At 44.5% G+C, this 10385-nt stretch overlaps 1 protein-coding gene across 1 annotated transcript in view; it reads left to right on the top strand.

The window, feature by feature from the left end:
• The window catches only part of PBX3 (pre-B-cell leukemia homeobox 3), a 16349-nt gene that overhangs the window by 3194 nt on the left and 2770 nt on the right, over positions 1–10385 (top strand). The window contains exons 3-5 of the mRNA XM_009998923.1: positions 5892–6057; positions 7295–7407; positions 8194–8283. Of these exons, the coding sequence (XP_009997225.1) occupies positions 5892–6057; positions 7295–7407; positions 8194–8283 (369 nt within the window). The remainder of the gene's footprint in view (positions 1–5891; positions 6058–7294; positions 7408–8193; positions 8284–10385) is intronic.

Raw genomic sequence — 10385 nt, 5'->3', positions numbered from 1 at the left:
TGGAACATGACTAAGCTCCACAGGAAAGGCATGATGCCTGCGGGTGACCAGTGGTGTGCTGGGGTAAACAGAGTGTGTGTACAAAGATAAAGATAGAAACAGAAATCAGTGAGGTTAGCACCCTGCCTTATGCCAGCTTTCTCTTGAGCAATCAGTAAGGTTCGTTGCTGAGCCCTACTGTCTGTTAGGAATTTGTTACAGCTTACCATTATTTTGAGGGAAGACCAGTTTATTGGCTAACAATCTATAGATCAGAGTTTATTTGATTGCCTGATGTTTTTTTTCTAAGCCAGCCAGAAATTCAGCCACTCTATCTGAAGTGGCACGAGTGGTTTCTCTGTAGCGAAAGTGTGTTACGTAGATTTGCTCCTTTATCACGTATAACAGATGTTACTGTGGAGTTAATTCCAGAAAACCAGCATCTCCCTAATCAGAAATGTGCACTCTTGTTGGCTATGGCTGCTTTCTGTATAGACCAAAGTGCAGCTACAGCCCTGGGCTGGTATCTCGCAGAGATGTTCAGGCTGATGACACTGCTCCGTGGAACTTTTCCTCCCCTTCCCTTCACCAGATTGCTTGAAAAGTAAACTGACACTTTGTGTTTCTTTTGGTCTGTGTGTTTGATAAAAAAACCAATTATTCCTACAGCAAATCTGGGGAAGGGTTGCACTTTGGTAGTAGGGAATGCTCACCAGCAGTTTCCAAGTTCTCTGGCCACCCCATTGCCCATGGCAAGGACTGGTGTGCTATCCCCTCCTAGCTCCATCAGCTCCACTTATCAATATTTCAGGTCCTTTAGAGGAACAAGCCTGCAGCCAGTGCATTAACTATTCATGACTGCAAGCTGCACTATTGGCATTATTAGCAATGCAACCCTTAGCTTTATAATTAAGACCTGAGTTGAGATTTACTTTATAGGTCTCCATTGAATATATGAAAAATTCAGGCACTTTGTTGAAAACTTTGAAATAAAAAGGCATCCAGCTTCCCCAGATTTGATATTATTTAATTGACTTTGGGTGCACCCTCAGAACAAACTGTGCTGTGTGCCGAGGAATGAGCAAGGAGGGAGCAAGGCACACACAAGTTGGTTTATAGCAATTTCTCCAGAAACTTGTGTCCAAAAATCTTCCCACATGAGCTGAGGCAGCCTGCTATGTAGTTAGGAGAGGCAGCACCATCAACTCCAACTTGGAGAAACCAGAAGTTCTCTAGCTCTGCTGGCAAAATGTGATTGTGAGAGATGACCTGGTGGAGAGCACAGCAGACCTGCTAGAGAGCTGTTTTCTATCCACCCAGTAGACAGAGAGTTGTGTCTAGCATAGAAGGAGTTAGTGATCCCACAGAGTGGACAGATAAAAAACTAGATCTAGATAAGACTGAAGTGTCTGAAGGAAATGAGATGAAACATGTGAGAAGCCATAACTGATTGCTTCTAGTACTAATAGATCTGATTTCTTTCTTAATTGGTTGTTTGATAAGATTTAATGTATATGTTATAGAGTGAAATAAAAGGCAGGCAGATGGTCCAAAAATGTAGCAGCAGCAGTGAGCCTGTGACATGAATATAGGTTTGTCTCTTTAATATTTGATACAAGCATGAATTAGTTGTTTCTTGAATCCATTAGGAAGTCTGGGTGAGCAGGGGGAGTAGCTGCTTTGCATCCGCTGCAGCTCCCATGCAGCAGCTTCAGCTCTGCAGGGGGACATTTGCCAGCCCAGGGTGAGGGCAGCACTGGCCACACATCCAGGGCACAAGCTGCCCAAGGTGGGGTTTGAGGCCGTGGCTGGAGCTTCACCCTGGCAGGGTGTTATAAATGGCTAGGAAAATCTCCAACTCAAAACAGGGTGATGGATCATCTAATGGGAGAGGAGCATGTATGGGAGAGAGGGAGTGCCTGTGATCCCCTGGTTGCTTAAGTCCCAGGTAGGTCTGCTGTCACAGCTGGAAAATGTGAATACTGTGGATATCCTGATCTTTGATTTTCAAAGACGCTTCCAAAGGCTGCAAGGCAGGACTGTGGGGTCAGCTGGTATTTACTTGGTCAAACTGGCTGGAGTTGTCTTTCTTTGTACTGAAAAATGTATATATATTTTGAGGCCATCTAGCAGAAAAGCTCTGAGCAAGCACTGTAAAATAGCCTGGTGCACACAGCTCTGGTGGTTGGCAGCAGAAGTCAGAGGATGCAATCCAGAAATCAGGAGTGAATTGAGCAGTCATTTAAAATACTGGCAGGAGTATCATTGGATGGGATAAGCAATGGCATCCAAGCAAGTGACTGAGCTACACCTTGCACTGGGCTTTTATGGAAAATCTCTGAGCAGATGTATTTCCAGCCTCTACCGAGAGTCCCTCGGACATCTCCATGCCTATTCCCCTCCTATGCTGCAGATGCCCTGGAGGTGCAAAGACCTGGAAAACAAAACAAAACAAAACAAAACAAAGTTAACGATTGGCTTTCCAGACCCCTGGAGGTCGTGGTTCATATTTGATGAAGAGGCTTTGTCCTTTCTCTGGCTGAGCCAGGCTTCCCTTGTAGCCTCTCCTAACGATGATCCAAAGTGTTCCTTTCTTGTACTGTCAGTGCCTTGTAAATGGTGGGGGCAGATTCACGGCAGAACATTTTCTCCCTCAAACACCTAATTAGTGAGTGTTTTGGGTCGTCCTCCCCCCACATTAAGCAGCTCACTGGAAATCTTGCTGCCATAGCACTTCACTGAGCTGCAGAGAAAATTGTCTCCCAGAATCATTAGTTGCAGACGAGAGATAGATAGTTTCAGTTTTGATATCAGTGTTTAAAATAATATGTAGAGAAGGTTTTTCAAGAAAAGCATAAAGACAAACTATTTATTAAGATGAACACCGTGCACAATTTCATTTTTAAGAGTATGGAAAAGGTAATTCTAGGGGAAAAAAATGTCCTTAACAGAGAACACAGTTGGCTGTAATTTAGAGCTACACGATCAGCACGTGTTCGAGGGAGATAAACTGTATCATCTGTTCTCCCCTTACCATGGCTGCGAGGCTGATGTTTTATACTTTTGCAGATGAGCCTCTTCCAGGGTGACATGAACAACTATCAGTCTATCATGTGGGCTGTAGAAAGGGCATAGTCATTGCTGAAAGCATGTCAGTGGATTACAGCAATAAAATTTTTCACTGCTTCAAACAAAAGAAGGATGTGCTTGACAAGAGAATATATTTAAAATTCTTTTAAAGAAAGAATGCAGAAGCTGCTTTTCAACATCCCTCCTGCACATGTTTCTTCTGAATCTCTTTCTGTAAGCAAACAGACAGGGAGAACTGTGGATGTACAGGCTTTTGCCCCTTGACTTCATCTGGGAAGCAAGGACAAAAAAGATGCAAGCTTAATTAAATAGTTTCTAGACATAAAATTCTTAGCTTAAGATCATGTACCATAATTCTTCCACACGGATTTTTAAAATTTTCTGGTTTGTGCCATTTGATTAGGCATGGAACATAAACTGTGTGTTGCAAACACTTGGAAACACAATGGAAACATTTCCATGATCCATAAATATGTAGTTCACTGATTTCAGCAGTGATGCTCTCGTGTCAGCTGCGTCTTTTGCAGAATGATGCTGATTTATCCTGTGAAATCAGCCAGTGCAGGCAGGCCTTTCTGCCCCATCCCAAATCCCACATTAGGCATCTTGATTTAAGTAATAATTTATTGTCTTTTTATTTAACATTGCAATTAACATGATAAATAAGTGCAACAGTATTGTTTGAAATGTAATATACAATTAAGCCCAATTAATTAATTGGCCTTCAACGATCAGGAGGAGAAAGATGTTCATTGTTTTTTTATGTGAAGAGATAGTTTATTTAAATGAAAAATGTGTTGTGAAGCAGCTCGCTTTGGAGATGACTTTCATTTTTAGGTTGAGCCAGGGCTGGGGGAGGAAGAGTCCCAGTGCTGAGCAGGGTAGCCCAGCACCAGCGTCCTGGGGAGCTCTGGGGGTGCCTGTGGGGAGGGCAGGGCAAGCTGGGCCCCAGGCGGGCAGGAAAGCTGCAAGCAGCCAGCACGGCCCACAGGAAAAATGCCACACTGGTAAATCCAGCCTAAATCCCCCCAGGCACAGCCTCGGCTCCAGCAGTGCCCTATTCCTGTCCCTTCTCCAGCCTCCCATTGTGGCTGTGCCCACCTGGCTGCAGCCTGGGCCCCTGCATGTCCCTGGGCCACCAGACACCGCTGCAGCCCCACTGAGGGGTTCCTGACAGAGAGAAGAGTCCCTGGGCTGGGAGGTGAGGGAGCTGAGGGGACTGTGCTGCCCCAGGGGGTGCTGTGGTTTCTGGGGGCAGCCCTGGCGCCGCGCTCTGCCGCTGCACGGGGCACGCTTTCATCTCAGAAAGAGTTTAACATTTCTGGAGATTCATTTAGATGTGGAATGCGGGTTAAACATAACGTACGATCGCTGCTCCTCTCATTGCTTCCAATTAAACCTTGCTTGTTAGTTTAACCTCTAGGTAATCCCATCAAACAATTGATGTCAAGGAAACACTGCCCACAGTGGCTCTGGATGAGTGGCCATTAATTTTAATTGCCTTGATATTAAAGATTAAGAAGTATTGGGACTAGCAGAATGGAAACGATCTGATGTCAAGCAAATCCACTCGTTGAGGCTTCCCCAGGCTGCTGGTGATATTAAAATTTTTACTGTGAGAATTAAATAAACTTTTATTAGTGATGGCTGTTGTTTGATTGGTCCAGGGGTGTGCATAAACAGAGGGGTCTCACACACACCCGTGGACAATACAGTTGATGTACAGAGATTCCTCAATTATGAAACTGTTAATAAAGCATAATCTAATTGTCCACAATAATTATTTGCTAGGTTTCATTAATGTATTATTGCTTCTCTGACTGACAAGGTAATATTAAGTGCAATATATAGAATATGGAGGAGTATTGTCTAGGGAACAGAACATATAAGGTACCATTAGTATTGCTGTTAAAAGCTGGAGGCTTTTTGTTAATTGTGTTTAAACAAAAGGTATAGCTACATAAGATGCAGCAGGGTGTGCCTCCCTCTGGCAGCAGGGTGCCTCATCAGGGCTGTGGTGTGGGTTCTTACGGGACTGTGGTGGGGCATGGGGGGGGGTGCCAGGGCCAGCCAGGGATTGCAGGACCTCTGTGATGTTGCAGATGCTTTTTTGTCTCAGTAGCTTTGGCCATCATCTGTGTTGCAAAGTGGGTTTGTTATTTAGGAGCTCTGTTACCACAGCTGAAGTTAAAGTCACTAAGAAAGGTCGTATGAGCTTTTCTGAGTGGTCCCAGTCATGACCTCTGTGTGGGTTAAAACTTGGTGCCCTGTGAGCCATCTTGGCTTTAGTACAGTATCTTCAAAAGGAGATGACAAAGTGACTTTTCAGCCATTATTGATTTATGTTATTCCTTTCATTCTCAGCCAACCAAACACGATTCTATGAGTGGGCTGCCAAGGTTGTTCCAGCCCAAAAATAAAGAACAATTGCTTTCACTGCCTGCTCACCCTCACTCAACTGGACCTTGGTCCCCCTTCAGCAGCTTTTGGGGTCTGCACTGATTTCATTGACAAATGGCTCATAGTAGTAGGAGACAATGCTACACTAAATGCTGCAGCCAGCTCCAGGATATGTGTTGTCATCAGAGTCAGCCCTTGTGCATCCATTTGCCAACAGAGAAGCAGAACCAGGTCACATTCATATCCATAGTAATATCTAACTGACCTCAGTTACGCCATAGGCCACTGGAGCACCCAGCAGATATGGGTTGGGTTCTAGGGCACATGTGTTTTCTGGGCCAAACATGACATCCCAAAGTGATGATGCTTTGCCAGGTCAAGCCTTTTGTGTCCTTCAGCCTTCCTACTGCTCCCCCCTGCAGGTGTCCAATTGGTTTGGCAATAAGAGAATCAGGTACAAGAAGAACATTGGGAAGTTCCAGGAAGAAGCCAATCTCTACGCGGCGAAGACGGCAGTGACCGCAGCACATGCCGTGGCTGCCGCCGTCCAGAACAACCAGACAAACTCCCCCACCACACCAAACTCTGGTACGTACCCGGCTCGTGCGTTCAAGCAGCTGAAGGGCAGTCCATAGAGGAAGGCCCTCGATGGCAGCCTAGCAGACCTGGTCGTGGCATGGGGAGTGGTACCAAGCCTATGGACCTCCAGGCTGCACCACCACAAGGGCTGAGCTCTGCCGTAGGTGGTCCCATGGCTTTGGTGGCAAAGCTCCTGCAGCCTTGAGAGCAGAGCAGGGCAGGGCCCATGTAATTCCCACAGCAGTAATGGGTGCCTGGCTCAGGCTGCTGGCAGCTTCTTTGTTCCTGTAGATATTTTAAGCTTTTTCTTGTTCTATGAAAATAACATAAAATGAGGCAGAGCTCCAAGTCTGTTTTTGTAGAACTGTCAAGTTAAGATTATATTATTGCCAAGATAATAACAAAATAGAGGAATATTTTAGCATGCAGTAATTAGAATTTAAACTCTAGGTTGCTTGAAATGGAGTTGATATTATAGAAATCTAAGGATGCAACTTTTATTTTGGAATTGCTCTATCACATGTTCTCCTGCAGTATTAAAAAATTGTCTCACTAGTGTGTTGTTGACATTTTGCAAATCTAAGCATTAAATTAGTAGAGGGGAGTGTTAGTAGAGGAAGTTGCTTTTTTGGGCTCGAGAGGCAAAGTTTTCCATGAAGCACAGATGTGTTTGACACTATTCACGGTGAAGCTTTGCTGCGACTTAGTTGTAAACAATTTTTAAAGGGTATAAAGATCCATGGGAAAAAAAAACAACTTTAATCAAAAGAAAGTAAGAAAAAGGTTCCTCCTCTGATGGTACTAAATCGGCTAATTGGAAATTGCCAGCCATTTCCTTTGGAAGGAGACATTAAGCACAGACTCAAAATGAGTTTTTCTCTGAGTGTTTGGTGAGAGCAGCTCATGATGAAGTGATCCACTGGAGGAAAGCTGTTGACATGAAATCCTGTTGTTGGTCAGGCTCTCTTCTAGAGGAGAATGCTGACCTGGGTCACATGGGGTGTCCCGGCATTCCCAGTGCTCCTGGGCAGCAGCAGGAGCTGGCAGCAGCCCCTGCCAGGCCAGGCTGCTGGGCAGGGGGCTGGTGGCCTGAGCTTGCCCTGTGCCAGGGCCAGCAGCCTCCCCTCTGCTGCACGCTGCCTTTCCTTCTCTCTCCTGTCTTCTTCTCCTTCCCTTGCCCTCAGGTCTCTGGGGTTATGTGTTTGCAGCTCTCTGTTATTCAGCTACCTAACTCTTTCCTTTCCAGGTTCTTCTGGTTCTTTTAACCTCCCAAATTCTGGGGACATGTTCATGAACATGCAGAGTCTGAATGGGGATTCTTACCAGGGGTCCCAAGTCGGAGCCAATGTGCAGTCACAGGTAGGAGAAATGCCCCAAAGTAGGGCCTTTCTAGCAGGGTAGGGTTTGGGCTAAAAATTCCACCTTACTCTGGCTCTATTAAACGGTCTGTGCCTCGCTGCAGAGTGGAGGCTGCATATTTCTGAATGTGACCTATTCTTACCTCAGCATAAAGAGTGATTTTTTTTTGATTGAAATTTTAAGCTTTGTGAATGCATTCGGCTCTGGCTTGAGCTCATGGAATGGGATTGGGTGCATCTGACTTCTATGGACACTGTAAATCCAGTGATTTTTCTTTCTTTTTTTTCTTTTATCTTTTTAACATCTTTCATTTATTGAACAAACTTTTATTTATTTCTTTATCTATTTATTTATTAATTTAACTGTCAGAACACATCTAACTGAGCTATTAACATACAACTCATTCTCAGTCACTTTGCCAGTCCTCTCAGACAGAGCTCTCTCCATGTTTGATATGCAGTGTGTACACCATAATCGCTTCCCATACATGCAAGCACATGCAGATGTATAAACATGCACAGCACTTTGCTGCAGACACTTAAGAAGGACCTCCAGGACGCAGTGCAGTGAGGAAGTTGTTGTTTGGCTGGCGTGAGAAGCAGAGATGTATGGGCTTTACCATGCAAGGATTTGTTGAAATTCTGCCAGTCATTCTTGATTGATAAATTTGCCTTTCATAGAAGATGCTAAACCCTTTTGGCTCACATAATTCAAAATGTTGCCTATTGTAAGTGATGATGTTTTAATAGATTTGGAATGATGAATTTTGTTTCCCCTTACTTTAAGGTGGATACCCTGCGTCATGTTATCAATCAGACGGGAGGATACAATGATGGCTTGGGAGGAAATTCACTGTACAGTCCACATAATTTAAATGTGAGTACCCAGAGGAATAGTAGTTTGGAGAGCCATAAGCATGGTGTCAGATAAATGTGGTCATTAATATATGTATTAATTACTCTTGCAATAGCATTTTTTAATACCACATCTTTGAGAATGAACTGCAGAGTTCACCTTGGTACAGGTATGAGTCTTGTTAACACAAAATGAGAGGAGTTCCTAGGGCTGTGACCACAAGAGATTTGAATTTTTATATTTTTCAGCTATATGAGTTAAAAAGCAATAGCCTTGCAGAGAAGGCTCTTGTTCTTTGCAGAGGTGGTCAGAGAACTGTACAGGTTTGTTACTGCTGGCAGTCAGACCCCAGCACTGTGTGGTTGATGTGCTTTTAGCCATTTCAAGGGTGCACATTTCTTCTGTATTTGAGAAGCACTTTTGGCCTTGTTACTCCAAACAGGAGAGAGTTAGTAAGTCTGGCAAACAGATGCTAGTAAATTGAGGGATTATAGGCTTGATGGTGATAGGTGCTAAATGTCCTACCCCTTGCTGCAAGCAATGGGATCTGACAGTGCCCAGCCCCTCGCAGGCTGGACCCCGCGGCCTGCACGCGAGGTGCCAGGGTAAATAAACAGAGATCTGCTCTTCTGTCGGCATCAGCGCCTGGGATGCAGCACCACCCATAGCAGCAGCCTCTGTGCCCAGGGCTCCACAGCAGATCCCTTTCATTTATCTCATTTACAACTTCAGCAATTAATACTTGATTGTTTGGGGTTTTTTTATGTTTCATAATTTCTTGAGAGGTGGCGTTCATTTGTTTTCTTTCATATTCATGGACTTCAAAATACTGTAGAGAATTCCATGGCTAGCGACCATCTCCCCCAACCCAGGGGACACCCCTGTGTTTCCCAGCCCCCTGTGGATCAGGGTGCAGGTGCTGAGCTGTGTCAGGAACACACAGAGTGAGTGACTGCAGGAAAACAGGGAAACCCAGCATGAGATACTGCAGCCACAGGGAATGGGAGGTTTTTCTCCCTTTTTGGGTTTCCAGTTGCCATGAGAGGAAATATTAATGATTTAAAATGTGATTGAAGATGTTCAATTGTAAAGGGAAAAAAGTACCATTAAATACTCAAATCTTTTACATTTGAAATGTCAAATCTTTTTTGGGGGGTTTATAAATAACTCATAATAACCCACAACAAACCATATAAAAAGCCTTTTAGTTGCATTTCTCCTTTTTCATTTAAGTGTTTTGAAATGCTTCAGAGAATTTGCGATATCCTTATCAACATGATAAAATATGAAACTGTGATTGCCTGCAGCACTTTACAGACATGAATTCCATCTTCACTGATGAGGCCTGATAAGGCGCTGTTGTATAATACAGTGCATAATCTCAACCCACCAGAGTAAGGATTAATTTATTTGAAAAAAAGAATGCTTGCTGACAACCTCTCCTCCAGCTGCCAAGCTGAGTAAAAATATTGTACATTTGTTGTTTATAAATTTGGATAAAAGAGGAATGATGTTTACTTCAGATGGAATATCTTTAGACTCATATCTGCACAAGAGTTTTTCTTTCTCTAAGTAGATTCTCATATCTTTTAAAAATAAAGAAGCAGTGGTGCCTCTGCTTTGGGAGCAGGATTTTGTACATTTTCAGTCTGTGTCTGAGCAGTTAGGTGTTTTAAAGCGCGTGGTGAGGTGCAATTGCAGGCTGGCTTTGCCGTTCATTTCACTTAAGCCAAACCTTTGCATTTGTCAGGCTAACAGCTCCTCTGTTTACTGTTTTTCATCTGCAAAGGAGATAATTACTGAAGCTTCTTTCTCCTCCTGTTGGAGCCATAAAGCATTTTCTTCCGTCATGACAGATGAACAATTTTTTTAATGTAAAATCTAGCCAGGCTGGGTGTGGGGGTTGGCGGGCTGGCTGTGCCGGGGGCCAGGGCGGGCGAGTCGCCATGGCTCCCCCTGCCCCTTCCTCCCCGGAGAGTGCGGTGTTCCCGCAGCCCAGGGTACTGAGCTGGGCCCCTGATGGTTTTGGTGAGGAAGCAGGCCAGAAGTCCATTAGCACAGGCCAACCTTTCCCTGCCGGGAAGCTTCCCCGCCGAGGCCAGGGGCGGCGGGGGCGTGGGGCG

This window comes from Chaetura pelagica, unplaced genomic scaffold, assembly GCF_000747805.2.
Source record: "Chaetura pelagica isolate M959 unplaced genomic scaffold, ChaPel_1.0 scaffold405, whole genome shotgun sequence".
NCBI classification, from domain to species: domain Eukaryota; kingdom Metazoa; phylum Chordata; class Aves; order Apodiformes; family Apodidae; genus Chaetura; species Chaetura pelagica.
This window is presented reverse-complemented; position numbering and strand designations above follow the sequence as displayed.